This window comes from Lonchura striata, chromosome Z (assembly GCF_046129695.1).
Source record: "Lonchura striata isolate bLonStr1 chromosome Z, bLonStr1.mat, whole genome shotgun sequence".
NCBI classification, from domain to species: Eukaryota; Metazoa; Chordata; class Aves; order Passeriformes; family Estrildidae; genus Lonchura; species Lonchura striata.
Genome location: NC_134642.1, coordinates 60,813,739 through 60,833,790, shown reverse-complemented (window position 1 = coordinate 60,833,790; position 20,052 = coordinate 60,813,739). Strand labels below are relative to the sequence as shown.

At 39.5% G+C, this 20,052-nt stretch overlaps 2 protein-coding genes across 2 annotated transcripts in view; one reads left to right on the top strand and one right to left on the bottom strand.

Annotated features, from left to right (window-relative positions):
* The window catches only part of LOC110467768 (atrial natriuretic peptide receptor 1), a 34,165-nt gene extending 25,000 nt beyond the window's left edge, over positions 1-9,165 (top strand). Inside the window, exons 16-23 of the mRNA XM_077790406.1 lie at positions 323-436; positions 1,269-1,362; positions 2,158-2,245; positions 2,995-3,134; positions 5,757-5,909; positions 6,532-6,630; positions 8,363-8,454; positions 9,019-9,165. Coding sequence (XP_077646532.1) covers positions 323-436; positions 1,269-1,362; positions 2,158-2,245; positions 2,995-3,134; positions 5,757-5,909; positions 6,532-6,630; positions 8,363-8,454; positions 9,019-9,165 — 927 coding nt within the window. The remainder of the gene's footprint in view (positions 1-322; positions 437-1,268; positions 1,363-2,157; positions 2,246-2,994; positions 3,135-5,756; positions 5,910-6,531; positions 6,631-8,362; positions 8,455-9,018) is intronic.
* Positions 9,166-18,358: 9,193 nt separating this feature from the next.
* TMEM215 (transmembrane protein 215) lies at positions 18,359-19,736 on the bottom strand. Its single transcript, XM_021525051.3, has one exon. It carries the CDS (start codon positions 19,608-19,610, stop codon positions 18,888-18,890), a length of 723 nt encoding a protein of 240 aa, XP_021380726.1. The 5' UTR covers positions 19,611-19,736; the 3' UTR covers positions 18,359-18,887.
* Between the last annotated feature and the right edge of the window lie 316 nt (positions 19,737-20,052).

Below are 20,052 nucleotides of genomic sequence, written 5' to 3'. Positions count from 1 at the left end.
CAAGTCCTCTGAAAACTGCATGTGGCTCCAACAGCATAACACTCTCTTACAGCACAAGAGCTTAAGCAGTGTTCAGCAGAAGGAACGTGTATATCTTATTCATGATTTCCCACAGCAACATTTTCATGAACTAATATCCTTCATTCAGCAAAAGCCTGTAGAACTCCAGAGGCTTCAGTATAGCTTTGACACTTCACCAGCTGCAGATAGAGCTTCACACAGGCAGTTGGATCCAAGAAAAAAAAAATATTAACTTAAAATACTGCTTCTGCTTAGAATAATAAAAGGCTGTTTGCTTTTCTACTCTCTTTCCCTTCTGCAGTTAATTGAGAGGTGCAGAAAAAATAACCCATCCCAAAGGCCTACCTTTGAGCAAGTCAAGAAAATGTTGTACAAGATGAATCCTGTTAGCCCTGTTGACATGATGATGACTCTGGTAAATTTAGCTTTTTGATCCAATCCAATCTGCTCACTTTCAATAACTTTCACCTCTATCCTTCAGGGCTTTTTTTAAAATATTATACACCTTGTTTGGAAAAAAAATCCACAGTTATTTGTTCAGTTCTGTTGGGGAGACTAGCTGCAGTTCTGCTTAAAACCAAATTTTCTCCTCATTCAATTTTTTAACTTTTTCAACTTCTTTGGGGCTGAAAACTTTTTTTTTTTTGGTCTGTCAAATGTTGCTTGAAAACTATATTCCCTCTTCCCTGTGGCTAAGTATAGTACAAGGGATATAGAATTCCTGCATGCTACAAATGTTTGTAAATCATTTTGAGCAGCATATCTCAAGCCCATCAGCAGAGAAAGAAGATTCCTGCCTCCACAGACCATTGCCTCACACAGAGGAGGGATGCAAAAAGCAAAGCATAGACTAGGATAGCAAGATAGTTTATGAAAGCATTGTGAGTTTTTGATAAAAGTTTGGGACTTAGATACTTTTTGTTTTGTTAAGAGTCTATCTGTAAGTTTCTCTCTGCATTGTGTTTGGCCCCTCAAATTTGCATGAAATTTGAAAAGCTTGAAATTGCCTTCTGCTGTCTTGTGTGTAAGCAACAACCTCAAGTCTGAATTCATAAATTTCCTTGAGAAGAAAAGTGACCTTTGGATTTTGTAAAAAAGCATTAGGTATCTTAGACCTGTGCCCTTTTTTTATCTCTGAATGTTTTCAAAGCAGAATAGTTCAAATATTTAAATCCTATCCAGCTAGGCATCTGTTTCAGTAAAAATATGAATTTTTGAAAAATTTTACAAAATTCTCTGTTATTTAGATGGAGAAATATAACAAACATCTGGAGATACTGGTTTCTGAGAGAACCCAGGATTTAATGCATGAGAAACAGAAGACTGATCGTCTGTTGTATAGTAAGTTATAAATAAAAAAATATTGTATATTCTTCTCAATAAAATTTTTATTTCAGCTGTCTAACTACAAAAAAGAACCCTCTCTTAGATGATTATTTAATAGGTAGCTGGCAAAGAATGAATAAACTTGCAAAGCTGGGAAGCTATTTAGCTACTTTCTGTATTTCCCCCCAGAAGTCAGTACACTCATCTAAGAGCTTTGGGCCAAAATCCATCGTGCTTTGACTTTGCCTCCTTGTGCCAGGCCTTTTACATAGTTATAAATGTTGTAGAATTGTAGTTGGTTGCTTTTGATGGCAGTGTATATTCCAGAATTCTGTAAGAAAAGAAAAGGCATAAAGAGATGGGAGTAGCATATAAGAAAGCAAAACACAAAGGGATGTGAAAGTCCAAGATAGGGGGAACAAATACAATTAAAAAAAAAAAAAATAGGGAAGAAATAGTAAACAAATAACACAAGTAGAAAGCATTCACAAAGAGTTCACAAAGAAAGAGTTAGTAAAATCCCAGATCACACCATTAGAATCTAGCCTTACTCTTCCTTGAAATGTATATAGATACTGGTTTGTTTGGCCTAAAAGTTAAGGGCCACGTGAAAAATCTGGGTGTGTTATCAGTGAGATTTATTGTGAATTCTCACATTACAGCATAGAAGATTTTGATGCCAAAGTGTGTTTTCACCCTCATAATATTTTGCATTTATGAGCATTTTTTGTGTACTAAAACCAGCATGTTATGTTTAATGTGTTCTTTTATCCACATAAGAAGATTACAATGCTCTACTTTCTACAACAGGTATGTTGCCAAAACAAGTAGCAGATGATCTCAGGCAGGGAAAACAGGCACAAGCTCAAAGTTACTCAAGTGCCACCATCTTCTTCAGGTAAATAAAATATGAAAGATAGGACTAGAACTGTCTCTTACAGAAGAAACTCCTAGTCTTCCAGTGGAGGTGAAGCTCCTAACCGAGTACAGAATTTCTATCTACACAGCCACCTATTGTAATAGGTGGCTCTACAAAATAGTGTCTTTCAAAATTCTCGCACCTCCCTATTTGTCATTAGAATTACTTAAATTAAAAATTACATTACTGCGGAGCTCTAACGAACAGCAGCATATTGCTTTACATGTGTTACATATGCATGAACCTATGTTTCATAAGATAAGTCTAAGTAAAGAATCTACTATTTAACCTGTATAAAGAAAATCTGTCTATCCTTAGAGTCCACATGGATTTACTGTTCTAATTTTTATGCATGCAGGAAGCAACATACAAATGACATACCTTCACTTGTCATAAAAGAACTAATATCAAGTTCTTTTTTTAATTTATACATAACCCAAAACTAAAGACTCTCTAGTCTGTTACAGAATAAAGTCTACCTGTAAAAATGTTTTACTGCATTGCTAAGGCAAAAGACTTTGATCAGTCTGTCCTTTTAAATGGAAGGAGTCTTTTGTAAATTTAAATAAATTAAGACAAAACTATCTAATAACAATCTTAGAGAAAGAATTATTGAAAAGAGAAGGTTGATGTAATTATATTGAGAAATTTTTACAGTATTTTAAGATTATTAATCAGCAATGATTAGGACAGTGGATTATTATGCTCTTTCTGTTGTGTTTTAACAGTGACATTGTCGGCTTCACTGAGCTGTCCAGCAGCAGCACACCATACCAAGTGGTAGATCTCTTGAACAAGCTTTATACCACTTTTGATGAAATCATAGATAACTATGATGTCTATAAGGTGGAGACAATAGGAGATGCTTGTAAGTACTGTGAGCCGTGGACCATGATGGGGACTGGGCCATCAAGACAGAGACTCTCTGATGACAAGGAAGAACAGCTGAATGAGATTTGGAAAGCTTCTTGCCACTCGGAAGACCAAATAAAACAATTAGGAGATGAGTTCTAGCAGAGCCCTAGCAAACTTTAGGAACATTCTCCTGCATACATTTAAGCATTTGTATGGTTGATAAGTGTTGTGAATGGGACAAATTAATGAATTAAAATAGCGCTTCTGTTTATTTGGTTCCTATGACTAGTGAGGTCTGGCAGCAGATTAATTCCAGTTGGCAACTTGTGTATCATGGGAACACAACTAAAACATTTATCTTCTACATGGGATCATACATGTCCTAACCTTAACTTTATTATCTGTCTTTTTTTGCAAAGACCGTAACAATCTTCTTTCTCCTAATACATTGTAGGGGCTTGACTGCTTCTTCTCTTTTGCCTTTTTTCTTTTATAGGAAAATGGCTTTATATTTCCTACCATGGCAATCTGCTGGGGATAGACTATGATTATAGCTGGGTTCTGTAAAACCTAAGGAACTCTAACAGAGCTTTTGAATGAGACAGACAGAATTCCTATAAGAGAGGGAACAAAAATGCCCACTGTGGAACTGCTGAACACATTCTTGAGCATAAAATTCCTGAACAAATGTACCCCATAGATCCCAAACCAACTGGTTTCTTGCCCTGGTTGGAAGGGATCCACAAAAATCATAGGTCCAACTCCTGGCCCTCTACAAGACCATCCTCAAGAGTCACACTGTGTGCCTGAGAACATTGTCCAAATACTTCTTGAACTCTGTTAGGTTGGTGCTGTGACCACTTTCCTGGGGAGCCTCTTCCAGTGCCCAACCACTCTCTGGGTGAAAAACCTTTTCCTGGTATCCAAGCTAAACACAACCCTGATACTGCTTCAAGCCATTCCCTTGGGTCCTGTCACTGTCACCAGAAAGGAAAGATCAGTGCTGCCCCTCCTCTTACCCTCACAAGAAGCTGTATCTGCAGTGAGGTCTCTCCTCAGTCTCTTCTCCAGGCTGAAGAAACCAAGTGACCTCAGCCACTCCTCACACAGCTTCACCTCCAGACCCTTCACCATCCTTGTGACCCTCCTCGAGCCACTCTCTAACAGCTCAATATCTTTTTTGTGTTGTGGCACCCAAAACTGCCCCCAGCACTTGAGGCAAGAGCAGAGCAGAGCAGGACAATCCCCTCCTTGCATGGCTAGTGGTGCTGTGCCCCTAGGGCACTGCTGGCTCATGTTCAACTTCAACCAAGACCCCCAGATCCCTTTCCTGCACTCATTTCTGCTTTCCAGCCTCTCCTTTCCCAGTCTGTCTGTACATCCAGGTTTGCCCCATCCCAGAAGCAGAATCTAATACCTTTTCTCCTTAAACATGAAGTTAGTGATTGCCCAGTCCTCTAATTTTTCAAGGTCTCTTAGTAGGGCCTTTCTGCTTGTGAGGCAATTTAGTAACATTGGCAGACTTAATATCCCTTCCAGTCCTGAGTCCAAGCCATTTATGAAGACAAAGAGCACCGGGCTGAGGATGGAGCCCTGTGGAACCCCCATTGACAGGTCAGCAGTCTGATATCCCCCCATTCACTGTAACCCTTTGTGCCTGACCCCTGAGCCAGCTGCTCACCCACCACATAATTTGTTTATTCAGCCACGAGCTGGACAGTTTGTGCAGAAGGATTCTGGGAGAAGCAGTATAAAAAACTTTACTGAAATCCAAAAAGATTACATCAACTGGCTTCCCTTGATCACCTGGATGGGTGTCATAAAAGAAAATCAAATTTAACAATCAGGGCTTTCTGCTCATGAAGCCATGCTGGCTAGGACCAATGACTATGCTGTCCTTCAGGTATTTTTCGTTACCTCAGAAAATTATTCTTCAAAATTCTGCAGGGCACTGAAGTGAAAGTGACAGGCCTGTAGATTGCAAGGTCATCCCTCTTGCTATTATTGAAATTCTTGAAAGAATTGGCAGAAGAAATTCTTCTGCCCTTCTTGAAAGCAGGCATATTTGCCAGCTTCCTACAGACTGGGACCTTTCCAGATTTCCATGACCATTCAGAAAGCATTTTCAGAAATCTAACAATGAGTTTATCATTCTCACAGTCGTGGTTGTCCAGCTCAGCACTCTAGGACCCCAAAATCCCATCATCAGTTTTTAAAGCATAGTGCAGGAAGCATAGAAGAATGCCTAGTTGAAGTCATTATCTTTTTTTATAATATCTGCCCAATGACAGAAAGCACTGATTCAGCCACATTTGCACTGCCTGTCCCACTTTAAGCACTTCTCAGCACTCTCAGGGGAGGATGAAAAAAGAAATGATTGGAGGGAATAAATCTCGTGCAAAAATAAGAAGGAAATAGAACATTTTTTGTACCTAGGGTAATTCTATCCATGAGCCATTGCCCTAGCATTCATTTGTTTCTGGTTTTCTTTGCTCAGCAGGCACAACTGTGCCTTGGGATATGAAAGAATAGAGCTTCTTCCTTTTTTAATATTTTTTTCTTTATTGTAGGCAGCATACTTCAGTAAATCTATGTGTAGTGCCAAATGTTAACACAGTTGCATTGTTGTGTTAAGATATGGTGGTGTCAGGAGTACCCAAGGAGAATGGGATTCTTCATGCTGGTGAGATTGCAAGCATGGCTATAGATCTTCTGGATGTCTGCAAGAGTTTTAAGATCCCACACAAGCCTAATACCCTCCTGAAGATAAGAGCAGGAATACATTCAGGTATGTTGAGAAAGTTGCAAAAGATGTCTTCCTCTGGCCTTACAAATGCATCTGTAATGGCCATTTCCTCTCCATTAAAAATAAAGTTAATTTTTTGATATGCAGTGGAACACAACATAGAGGTCATCCCAACAGAATTATTTATTGGATACATGGTACCTCAGTTTTGAATACAACATTGGAAACATCCCACAACCCCTGTGCCTTTGCTGATGTGAGTTAGAGCTGCCACTCTGTATCTGTTACTTATCAGCTGTTCTTAAAACAGTGAGTTGTTTCTTGACAATCTGATCTAGCCTGCACTCTCGGACTCCTAGCTCCCTGATTTAATCTGATGTATGATTGCATTTCCATGTTTACAGACAGCCAGAGTTTGATATGTCCTGTGCAGCCCAGCATCCCAACTAATCAGGCCTTATATTGTCTTACCGAGAAATCATATCTTCTGTGTTTTAAATCACTTGTAAGACAGATTTGTAACCCATGTCAAGACAATACTGACACTCAGTCTTTATCTGGCTAACAAATTAGATTTAAGATAGTGTAGGTAGCAACCACAAGGCTGTATGACTGATTATGTGATTTATAAACACAAAATGTCTTGCTTTCCATTTCTTAACAGGGGCAGTTGTAGCTGGAGTTGTTGGAACCAAAATGCCACGATACTGTTTATTTGGAGATACTGTAAACACAGCTTCCAGGATGGAATCTACCAGTGAAGGTAATAAGGAGCAAACTGCAGGTTGGGTTTTAATCATCCCTGAATTAGTTCTTAAAAAATGTTAGGCTGAGTTTTGAGTCCTGGCCTATTCAAATGACTCTGAATCTGTAAAGTGGTTCTTGATTTCTGGGTCCAGTCTGCCTAGGGACAAATTATTAGGGTGCTAATCTCTGCAACTGCTTTTGTAATCAGATCCTCTCATTTCTAAAGTCTCAGAAAGGGAGTTTTGTGGCTTTGAAGTTCTCTACAGTAAAAAAAGTTTGGAATGAAACAAAATGAGAGGCAAGTGGTTATGTTCACTGTTTCTATTTGTTACTGCCACCCAGATGTATTTGAAGATTTTGAAAGGATTTGAGAAACACTAGCACCCATTGCTCCTCACCATTTTTATCTTTCCAAAGTAAATGATAACCTGGATGGAACACATAAAACTTAATTTTCTTTCGTCAGTCTCCATGATAACTCCTTTAATGCTCCTTGTGTTGTCTTATCTGAACTCCTTTAAAACTAATACCTTCAAAATCTGCTTCCATCATTCACAGGTTATCTTTTGTTCTGTATGCCAGTCTCTTTCTCAGATGGTGCATCAGCACTGTAGACATAGAAATAAAGACAGAGCCTTTATCTATCAAGCATTTATTTTCTCTCCCTCTTTTTCTGGCCACATACATCTGAGGACCTCAAATTAGATTATATTATCAAGTTTCAACCATAAAATGATTGTTTTAAAATAGATTAATTACCAGCAATGCACACTAAAAATGCTATCACCTGGAATTTGAGTGCTAGTGTCTTGTTTTCATGAAAGATGACAAAATGAAATATAATAATTCTGAGATATGTATCTATCTGAAACATATATCTCCTGATATACAGGCAGTGTTCTGAGACTCTAAAAAAAACATTTAAACAAATAAAAGTGGACATTATAAAACTGTCATTTTCTGACATAACAAAAACCAGTTAGACAATCTTAGCCAGTCCTACTATCAACTGGGATGTTTTTTAAACAAAGAAGCATAATGATTGGGTCTGTGTCACAGAATGTTACAGGTGAAAAAACCTTTTTAAAATGGTTTTAAATTTTGGCAGAATTTTGCTTTCCAGCAGAAGTAGAACTTCTTCTATCTCTCCTTCTCTATCCCTCCTCTATCATTTGCAAAAGGTAAGACAAGTGAGGTTTACATGGTTTACATGAAGATAAAATTTTCAACTAAGAAAAAATCACAATACTAAAAAGATTGTGGAGTTATGTTAACATTATCTCTTCCAGATGTCTTAATTTTCAGGTTTGGAGTCATTGCAAGGGCAGCTGTTTATTTAATGGTTAGACTTTGCTGAAAATTAAATGTGCTAAGAAAGCATTGTCTCTTTATTGACCAGGAGGTAGAACTGTGTGTGGTTTTCTTCACCAGACAAAAAGGATGCTCATCCGTAGCACAGATAGACACCTGTGCAGAGTACAAAATATTAGGTGCAGAATGTGAAGTAGTGCTTGTTGACAGCCCTATATTTATCCTGAGATGCTCTCACATACAGGCCAGGATACTGGAGCTTGTGTGCAAATATTTGGATAACTAATAACAAGGAATGGAAGCAAAGACTTGAAAAAAGAAAAAAAAACTAAGGCAGAGTTTATTAATGAGTCTTGAAATTTTTGACACCCCTGGGAGATTAATCTGTCTTAGATGTATAAATTGTTTGCTAATATGGTCTTTGTCTTTCTTTCCAGCTCTTAAAATACAGTGCAGTTCAAGTGCATACCAGCTGTTGGAGCAGATTGGAGAGTATGTGTTAGTATGCCGTGGGAACTTACAAGTCAAGGTGTGTATGTAACATTTACACTCAGCTTTTCTGAGAGGAGAGTGTGAAAGTACTCCTTGATTTTTAACCCGTGCAGTCCCCTATATCTTCAAGTCCTCTATATCTCACAATGCTTTGGTTACACTAATTCCTGTATCCAAAGAGAGCATGTTCAGATTTTAAGCCAGGACCAGTTCCATGGACTTGTTCATGGGACAAACCTGGTAAGTCAGAGATGAAGAAGGACTCCGTCAAGCTTGGAAGTCCTGTATGGCACATTCACTGTCACGACTGCTTGAAATCAAAAAAGGTTCTTCAGATACATCACAAATCATCATGCGAGTTCCACAAGAAAATTAACCTACTTGTGGACCCAGTTTTGGATGGGACTTCAAAGATTTTTTTTTTTAATTGATAGTCCTGCTATTATCTTTTAAGGAAAGGTTTTATGCCTCATTTTTCCTCCATGTAAAGTGGCTGACAGGCACATATTTCTCCTTTTGAGACTTGTTTTGAGCTGTAGTAAGAAAATTATTTTATAAATGACGATGGTATTATAACCCCAGGACTAATATTCTTTCTTAGGGAAAAGGAGACATGGTCACATACTGGCTTGAAGGTAAGAAAGTTTCTGTCACACCGAAGGCGGTCACCAGCACTTCTGTGACTCAAGATGCCAACAGAGTTTCATATAGTCCACTACCAGGTGTCCTTCCCAGTGATCTTCTCTGAAGTCCTGCTTCCTAGTACCTCATTAACTCTAGTATCCCTTCTGCTTTCAGTCTGTCAGGTCATCCTGCTGAATTAGAAAATTAGAAAGGAGATAATACACCCCTTTGGCCTTGTGAATGTGTTAGCTCAGGCTTTATTTACAGGTGTTTCTCCCAGGAGTGGCACTGAAAATAAAAAAATTAAAAAATAAAATAAAAAAACTCATCTTAAGGAATAACACACAGAAATGGCCCACCAGCTACCAGAGCAAAAAGTAGCTCCCGGTATTACTTCTTGGTGTGGTTTTGATAGGAAATGCTCAGCCAGCAGCCACCATCACCTCAAAACCAGCTGGTTGGACATTCCAGCCTGTGAGGTGCTCCCACAGGAAAGGAAACAGTATAGTGCTGCTGTTTAGTGGTATCATAAACCCTGTGGGCATGGTAGGTTTTGTGCTGTGAAAGGGAAAAATTAGGTGTACGTTGTGTGAGGAAGTAAGATTCATTAAAGAGGAGGATGAAAAATAGAGCAGAGAAATTATAGTGGATACAAATTGAAACAAGAATTTCTACTCCTACTTCCATTTAATCTCCATTGTCTGGGGCATAGAAAGAAGAATTAAGAAGAAAGTCTCATGTGTTTCCCTACAGCCAATTCCTAATGACACTTGCCATCTTGTTGCAGAAAATCTTGGTAGAGAAATGCAAGACATTGTATGCTGTTGCTAATCAGGGTAAAATTCACTACAGCTGCTCTTGTCTTTGGCTGCTCTGGGATTTCTCTGAAAAACAGCTCTTAACATTAGCTGATGTTTTTGCTCTGACTAAAGTGGCAGTGAACCTACTATTGCTGGATAGCTGTCTGTCAGTGAAATCAGGCATCCCCCTGAGTCACTGTGTAATTTAGGACACAGTTTAGGAAAGGCCATTCCAGAACCAGTATTTCCTGTAAAGAGAGAACCATCACTACAAGTGGAGTAATTTTAGGATGAGCGTGATTCTCTGAGCATTGGCTTTCTTTAAAGACTTACCTTTTGGGGCTAATTATTTTGAAGAGTTTAGTCCATTCCAGTTCAACTGGTTAACAAACAATCTAGAGTAAGTGAAACTGAGAGACTAGGGATATCAAGAGTGAAAGCATTTCCACCATAATGTGAACCAGACTGGATAAAGCTAATTGGGAGGAGATGAAAAGGAAGGACTTTGAGTGATATAGCACCACTTAATCCTGTTTATGCTGCTCCCTTACCCTCCAATCTGTCCCTGATCCTAGGTACAAGTATGAAAACATGCATGTATTTGCAATATTTCTGGCTTAAATCTGTGGAGTTTAACCAAGCAGCTTACTACTTGTTCATGTTTTTATGTAGCTAGCATAGCTGTGACTTTTAATTCCAAGTATATGCTGCATGATAGTGATAGGAGTGTCACACTACAGTCTTTCTTCAGCTTCTGTGAGAACTAAATGCACCAGTAATGATAGATTTTTCAGGAGTGCCTAAAGAGGTAGAAAGTTAAATACTTCCAAATTATGTGAGTCTTTTTTTTAACTATACAGAAAATATGTATATAATTCTAAGTGAAATTAAGTCTCAGAAGTCTGTGAATTGCTGTGAGGGACATAGACAGACCTGACTTTGCCACATGAGATCCAAATGTAAAGTCCAGCCAAATTTTTTTAAATAAAACTTTTGAATTAGTTTCACATTTTTTCTAAGCTTAAAAATTATTTTCTCTTTCTCTAAATCTCATATTGGAAGGTATAGTACAATTACTGGTTTTGTAATTTTAGCAGAATAAACCTTTCAGTTATCAGTAGCCCAGAGATATCCTCTAGTATAATAATTTCCTTTATCCAAATGCTATCTAGAAACTGTGAAACTCTCTGCTTTATTACAGTGTTTTATGATGTATTAAATATTTTACATTATTATCTTAATGAATTTGCATTTGTTTACTTTTTTATTTAAAAGGTGCATATCCTTATCAAATGTGGGTGTGAAAGCATATGCTTTATCCATAGTGTTTCAGTTTTAACTTTTCTTCTTTATTTTAATGTTGTCTAAAGAATTAAAAGATTTTTTTAAAGTGTCTTATGAGTTTAAAATCTTGTAAATAGAAATGAGTGAAGCTTGCTGGATTGACAGCTTTAACCACTGACAAGTCCTTGGGTAGTATTCAAGTTCTGCTGAAGACAGCAATAGTCCTTATGAATGTCAGTTTGTCTGATGACTGTGATGATATGACTTTGGAAGATAGAAGTAATGTAGTGAACATTACAGACACAAACAGAAGTGTTCTCAGTCAGTTGACAAGTACTTTAAGATTAATATCAGGCATTTTGACAGATGTAGCCAATGACAACGGCCACATATCAGATGCAGGAAAGCATTTACCAGCCTGTAAAACTGAAGTATGATAACTAGCACACAGCTCATCTGTGAGATGCTTTAAATCCACTAGTCAGCTAATCTAGCATTCTTTTCTAAGATGGCACTATATACTAGAAATATGTGATGTGGTCTTCCTTTACTTGATGATTTTATCCATGCCAGAAAATGGGAAAGCAATTGCAATAATAGAGCTGACGAAGTGAAGATGATACATGCTTTATAGATCACTTCACAGAGTGGCCATTCATTTTCTACAGTCATGCAAGATAATACAGAGGATACAAAGACTCTATTCACGATGTGGTGATTTTATTGGAAAGATTGTGCATTCTGATTATTGTTTATTGCAGCTCCATCTACCTGGCAGTGAGAATGCAGGCAGGAACATTAAAAAAAAATCACACAACACAAAAACTGATTTATGAAAGTCTTTTATTAGATTGATAAACCTTCACTATATTGTTTCAACTTGAATATTGAAGAACAGATTGAGTAATCACAATATTTTAAAAAAATCACGACAAGTAAAGCTGAAAATTCATTAATGTATTTCCAAGTGTAAAACTTCCTAGATTTTATTCAAACCATGGGCATTGGAAATAGACTGTGTTTTGCCACCAAGAAGTTATTCTTTATCCCCTAGATTAGGTAGCAAATATATTTTACTTAGCTTGTTATTGGGCGGGGAGGGGGGGAGGGAAGAATCCCAATTCCAAGGTTCTTTTTTTTTGTTTTTGCAAACAGAAAAGTTATCTGCTTCCTTGTACAGCTAATTACTCAAATTAAATAAATTAATTTGTTTAAATAAAAGGGCAGTGAAATCAGATGTCCTTTGCAAACAATGCAGGGTTTTAAAATGAGTGTTAAGCCTGACTGTGGAGTCAAAGGATGCAGTGTCTCTTTAAGATCAATGTCTGATTAGTATGAGATTTCCCCAGCTTGTAGAACATCTCTTCCACCTACTCAGACCTCTAAAAATTACTAATAGCCCTTCCATCTGAATTGACCTCAAAAGTAGAAATCTTTGGTTTTTTTAAGAGTGTCTTTCTGGGGGTGTCCTTTCAAACCTGTAAAAAGACAAGGCTATGAAAGATTGTTCTGCTTGTACTCCAGTTGAGCACCATCTGCTTTTCAGATAATGAGCACTTTGTCCTTCTAATTCCTCTCCCGATTATTCCCTATTACAGTATAAAACATTGCATTGTACAATTTTATACATTCTAAATTGGAATTCAAAGATAAAATATTTTGCAATAAAATGTTCTTTCCAAATAAAATATGGGAAAATTGCCTTTCCTCCTAATGTAAATTTGGTTTTCAATTTAAATGCATTTTCGAATGTAGAGATATAAAATAACCAGAGTTTGAAATGTGACAGAGTGGGTGTTTAGTTCCTTTGTGTGGGAACCCTAATGACTGAAACCTTCCAAAAAACACCCATGAGTCTACATGATGTTATTTAATGTCCCACAGCATAGTAACCACAGTCCTCTGGTTCACACAGGGAAACAACCTACCCCACCTTTTTATTTGTGCACCATCTTTCCACTGCACTATGTCTTAAACACATATGCGATCCTTTTTGGAACTAAATTCCAAAGACTAGATTCAACAGTTTTCATACAGCACTAAGTTTGACCTGGAAGCTCCACATGAAATGTTTAATGTTACACCTTTGCACAATTTGCCTTGGATTTCAACAGTAACAAAATAAGTACTTCTTACTAAGAGTGCTAAATATGAAGCCAATATAGGAGCATCCTTATGTTCATGATTGTGCACAATTGCTGATTATTACTGCATTTCATACTAAAATACAGTGGTGTGAAAATAAGTGTTTTGATGAGACCTAAAATCAGATTCCCACTACATGGGAATCTTTTCTTTTCTGTAGTTCTTGTATCATACCTTCAGGCAGGAAAACACTCTGTCCCTACTTGAGAAGCCATCTGGGTAGCTACCAAAGATACAATGCACACATGGAACAGTGCACTAAACATACTGGTTTTATGACCAGAATTCAACACAGTTAACCTGACAAAGTAATGAAATACTTTGTGTGATTCCTTTTAGTCTCTTTTGCATTTATGAAGACCTCTTCTGTTCTACTCTCACTAGAACATAGTACAGAGAGGTATTTTCAAAGTGTTTAACCCATTTTTCACTCCCTGAGGGGTAAAAAGGACAGTTTAGGGTGAAAAAATGCTAGAAATGCATCTTTCAGAATTGACTAAAGGTTCAGGATGTTTACTAACAGTCTGGGGGAATGCTGAATGCAAAGCACTGGAAAAATTCAGATTTCAATTTCCAGGAATTTACAGGAGCCATTCTGAAACACAGACAAGGAATATCTTAACTCTGTTGGAAGAACTCTGTGTTCTTAAAAAGCCATAACAGAGTTGTTCTTAGAAGAAGTTTTTTCTCCTAAAGAACTGAAGGAATTTTAAATTGCAGCAATAGACTTGAGCAGAAAAGCTGGGTATGGTGTTGGAAAAACACCTCTGAGGAGATCTCAAATGACTATGTTGCTATGATTGTGCATTTTGTTACCTGCTGTTGCAGACAAATGCATAGCATACATACACACACCCATCCAGGGTGCAGCTTGTAAATATAAACACATTCAGCATAAACATTTCTGTGTATCCAAAACACGGCTAATCCATGCAACTGTTCTGAACACAGAACACACAAATATTTAAAAACTAATGAAAGCTGAATCTCCATGCCTGGTAAAACCAATAGAGGGTCTGGAATTCTAGCACCAATAGGACTGCTAAACTAAAGGCAATGCTTACCTATGAAAGTTTGCCAGGGTGCATGAGAAGTGACTTCTCAATCCACTCTCTCTGTGGTTTATGGACATAAAGGAGTCCACAAAGGAGACATAAAGTTACCAGAGAAGTAACAAACCCACCGACAATTCTCCCTGCAGGGATTGTATGTTCAGACTGGCTGCAGAGTGGAAATGGGCTCAGCATGAGCTGCTTTGCAGTTGATGCCCCATGTCATGTGTCAAGACAACACCTCTAGCCTATATATTAGGAAACTTCTCTATAAGTTTTAATACAATTTATATTCAAGGCATTAACAGAAACCTTTCAGGACTCACAGGTTTCCTGTGCCATGACTTAACTGACAACATGCTGAGAGTCAAGGTCTTGCGTGCTGATTTTGCTCTGCAAGTAAATAGGTTAGTCCCCCCACACACATGAAAATCAGGTTGGCAGTGCTTGACGGCCTGACAGGAATCCATCTCTAACCCATGGCAAAATCCCAAGCTTGTGCTGCAAGAACTGACAACATAACTGAATGTCTCAACATAACAGCTTAGATTGGATGGATGATGTAGTGTCAGATTCTACCACCCTGGCCAAACGCAGGAGTTCACTCCACAAACTCTGGTATGTAACAGCAGATATGGTGAGAGGGGGTCACAGTAACTGTTACTCCAGTAATTACAATATAATAAATAATTACTGGAGCCAGGACTGCAGAGAGTTTGGATCAGAGGGGGAGGAACTGCCTCTGCAAAAGTATGACTTTTCTACAGAATGCAGATCAAGAATACAATACAGTCCAGAGGAACACACTCTGAGCACACTCACCTCTTGCTTATTCAGTTCCAGTACAAAAGGACCAGCTATCGTTTTGCACTCAGGAGGACAAAGTGCACACTGATTAAAATTTCAAATTGTCTTGTAAAGACTTCGCAGCGATCAGCTTGTATGACTGTAACAATGCTACTTATGACAACAGAAATTTAAACAAAGCAACACAAAATTGCCTTTTATTGATCTGCATATCACATTGTCTCTTAAAAGAAGATAAACTACACTGTAGCAGTATGATAAATGCTATTCCAGAATATATATTTTAGGAAACTTCTCTAAATGTCCAGATTACTGTTTTCCATTAAATGCTTTATACACCCTGCCACTTTAGGACTAAGCAATATGTGGTTCACAAGACATTTATGCCCCTAGATATTTATCCCCCAAATTGAGCTCCCCTACAACTTCATGCATTGTTTGAAAGAGAGCACTGGGGAGAGAAGTGGGACTCTGACCAGAAGGTTTTTTAATGTAGCAAGAACAGAAAGAAGCTTTCATCTCTGGTCACACCTCGGAATCACACCTCAAGATGTGGTATCCTGAAGCCAAATTCAGACTAGAAGCTGCCTCTGAAAAGCAAAGTGATTATTCCTGCTTGTTCTAAGATCAGCACTGGTATCACAAGTTCTAGTGTCCACACGAGCTGAATGAAAATTAAGTCCTAGGTGCTCTCTGATATGGGCATGATATCTGCATTAAAAAAAATTGAAAATGCTGTCATCATGTCTGTGATCAAATATGCATTCGATTTCTACTGGCAAAACTATAAAAAGGTCACTTTATTAAAAAATATCTCAAACAAACAGAACCATGAAACCCCCAAAGCAACAAAACCAATGAAAAATCAAACCTTAATATCTAACCCCCACAACAAACAAAAAAAACTAAACCCCTTTCATTTAAAATTTTAAAAATAATAATTTTTATGGCCAAATTCATCAATTTCCATTTCATTCTCTTTTAAACTATCAGAGAACAAAACGGAAAAATAAGTGATTTCAGAAGCAGTACTAATTTATTTCTCTAATTTCAAATTCTCACACTTTCAGTAAGAAATCTAGAGGATTATGGTATAGTAACCTAAAAATATTGCTTAAAGTTGTATTTTATTGTGAAATTTAGCTGAATGAATGAAGGGATGACATTGCCTGTAAATATCAAATTTTAAATACATTTTTTATACCTCTTGCTATATTGTGAGAAGTTTTCACTCCCATTAAACTTTGCTTGAATACAAGCATTCTCTTGTTTTTACACTAAAAATTGAATAAAGCACATGACTCAGATCTGCATGTCTGTATATCAAATTATATATTTACTATTCCATTTGTCATTAGAGTTTGCTGTCTTTTCTTGAAAATGCCCATGTAACTTTTGATAGAGAACCTCTAATCCTAGACAAAATTGAAAAACTTGATTTCTTCTTATAGATATATTTGCAGAACTGTACAAAACTAGGTTCCCAGTGGGCTGGTGCCTTGCTCTCTTATGCAAGGCAAGTGATTACTCACAACCCTGTCAAAGGCAGCAGGCAGGACCCAGTAGGCTGTTTTCTCATGGTGGGTCTGATCTCCAGGGATGCTGAGCGCCCCAGGCACGCAGTGAGAACCCTCACCTGCTCTGCATAGAAGCAGAAAGCAAAAGACCCTGTTCATCATCACATTCATCAGCAGTGTTTTAGCTGTTGGCTCACAGGTCATGAAATAAGACTTCCTGGTGCCATTAAAGACTTGCTCTGCACATTGCAGAATCAGGTCCTGCAGTGACTAAGCCTAAGAAGGAGGCAAGCTGCTGACAACGACTGAGTGCTTTTATGTGGAAGTTGAATATGTCAGGGAGAGATTCTGTTTTTGTGGAATCCCTTTGCTCATTGGATAAAAGCTGGGTTGCACAGAGTGCAGGTGTTCATTTATTACCACAGTACTGTTGCTGCATGCCTGAGCAGCACAGCTGCCTGTAACCACCTGTTCAGAGTTTTCGCCTGAATTTAACTACCTAGTATTTTTTGAATTTATCCTAGTAGTATCCAGATACCCCATCAAAGTCTAGCCAAACAATTAACATCTTACTTGGTCTGAAAGACACCAAGCTAGCCAGAAAATTGTTTCCTTCTTCTGGAAACACGTTCAGAGACTGGTTGTCTTTATGGTTTGACGTTTCTCAACAAACAAACAAATACACACATAAATATATGTATAAAATTTACATTCATTTTTCAAACAATTCCATGGACAGGGTAAGCCTTATTTGAGTGCAAAATTCCTTTTCATTTTCTACACGACATCTCAGGTTGCTACAAAACAGGCTGTTTTTCTTATTTCCTACTCTGGTAACTCAATACATTTTTGTGGTACAACTTAGGGTTGACAAAAACCATCTAAGTAGGAGCAGCTATTAAGACTTTAATCACACAGGAACTTTCTGGCATTCTGGGAGTTTGCATATAGGAACTGGGGCTTTGTGAGATGCTAGCAAATTATTCTATGCTTTAGCAACTGTTACCCTAAGACCTGAACACTTAGAGTAGCTGCTTAGCATGCACATTGTGTTACACCACATCTCTGTTCCCTACATTGTAGAGGTCAGGTAAGATGTTTATGCACAGCATGGAACATGCTGTTGGATAGAACAGCCATGATTTGTATTTCAGTATGTAGACTGTAGGCTCTTAATTTCAATGAAGTTACTCATTTCACATTTTCTTGCTATGTATTCATAAGGTGTGAAAAAACCATCTTTCAGTCAGGTCCTCTGTTCACTTCTCCCAGCAAAGCATGGCTTTGAGACCCCTGAGTGGACTGTCACCATGCATCCCCGATACAGAAATATCTGGCATTTTAGAAAAGGCACAAAAAAATGGCATTTTCAGAAGAGTCAGATCTCACTCAGAACATAACTCACAGAAGTCTATTCCTGAAGCGATTTTTGAGGTACTGAAATATATTTTAAAGACCTGAGTTCACTGACATCTGCTCCTAGTCTGCAAGAACTGTGTCATGTTCATGTTGCATTCTCCTTGTCAAGTATGTCTCTAAAATCCAAAAGTGTTAGAAACATTCCAGTGAACTCTAGACCAGTAGAAAATTAAGCTAATAAATCTATGTTCATGCTATTGACGATAGGTTAGTCTTTGAAAACTCTCCTGAGCCTTTATGGTTCCTAGAAGACTTTCAGAAGAGCCCATGGGGTCAGGACATCTATTCCTTGACACAAAGGAAAATAAAATCCATCCAGGACGAAGGGAGACAAACGATTTCTACACTCCCTGACATCAGGCAGCTATTGGAGCTCATGCTGACATATCTCAATCCCTCCCAAAATAAAGTGACAGTATTTCAAAAACTTATTCAGCCATAGAGCACCAAATTCTTTGCTACAGACAGCTCCAGAGTTTCATTCAGCTCTTGATCCCAGCTGACAGGCACTGCTGCCCTTCTGCCAGAGCGCCTACAGGCTTGGGTACAACAGGCAGCAGGAAAACAAAAGGGAGGAAAAGGGAGAAAATAAAATAAAATTTCTTTTTTTCCAAAAATGAAAAACTGAATTCTTTAACCTTTAAACATGCTTGTTTACTTACAGAAAGCGTACTTCAGGCACAAAAGGTTTGAGTATCAGTCACATACCACTTTAAATTGAAATAGTATCAGGATTGTCCCATGCAGGCAGCTATATTATCCCCTATCAAGAAGTTGAAGTTGCAGTTTTGTATACATACATATATATAAGGTATGCATCTTTCACACAATGGTCTCCTGGTCTGAATTGACTCCGGTGGGGTTTATGTAACAACAGTACCTGTCATAAGGGCTGTTATCCTTGTAAGAGCAGACAATGATACTATCTTTAGGAGCCACAAAAATGTTGTCTTCAATGTCAGGGCAAGGAGTGCTGTCCCTGCTGGGAGAAGAGCTCTTCTTCTCCAAGGCACTGTATGTGGAGACATCTCCCACGAACACATTCTCTGGCATCTCTGGGTAACAGCTCTCCAGGTATTTCAGCATCTCCTCCTGCTCCACCTTTTTGGTGAGGCTCTTGCACTCTGCCGGGGCAGCGGCGGTGGTGCTGGTGGTGCAAATGAACACGGTGTCCTCTCCCCTCAGCCCTCTCCTGTCCTTGCGGTAAGCTTTCCTGGCCAGCTCGTCACAACTCCCCTTGCCAGACTCCAGGTCCGAGGGGGTCCTTAGCAGCTCCATGCCGTCCCGATCCTTGACTTCCTTGCAGCACGGGCGCATGTTCTCGGGACATTTGGTGCAGCCGTCAGTCTTTCTGGTGAGGGCGATGGCGGCAATGCCCGGCAGGCAGATGGCCGGCCCGATAGCCAGCAGCGGGATGTCTCCCAGGGTCTCTCCCTTGATGCCAGACACGGTGAACATGAAGCCGAACACCAGAAAGACGCTGACCAGAGCCACCACAAGCCCCGTGCGGGGGTTGATGTCGTCGGGTCTCAGGGTCCGCGCCATCCAGCTGGTGCGCACGGGGACGCTTCCCTCGGCCGGAGCGGCCCTCGGGGCAGGGGACGGGCGCTCCCCGGCGAGCCTCCCAAGTTTCCCAGGCAGCGAGGCGCGGAGCACCCCGACAGCGGGCGCCGCTCGGCTTCCCCCCGCAGACGGAGGGCGGGCCGGGGCCGGGAGCTGTCCTGCCTCCTGCCCCCTCCCTCGCTCCCTCCCTCCGTCGCTCCCCGGAGCCGGCCGGAGCGGCTCCCCCGCCTGCAGCCCCGCCGCGCCCTCCCACGCTGGCGGCGGGCGCGGGGGGCTCCAGCCCTGCCGAGGGCCGTGGCTAGAGAGATCGGGCGGCTTCCAGCAGCAGCGGCCGGGGAGACAGCTGCCGCGAGGGTTCACCTGCCCGGCCTCCGCCTCCTCCTCCTCGTCCTCCCCCGGAGCCGCCGGAGCCCCGCAGAGCCGT

What these genes read in the sequence shown, in the direction of transcription:
- TMEM215 (XM_021525051.3), bottom strand. Translation starts at nt 19,610, where the DNA reads ATGGCGCGGACCCTGAGACCCGACGACATCAACCCCCGCACGGGGCTT.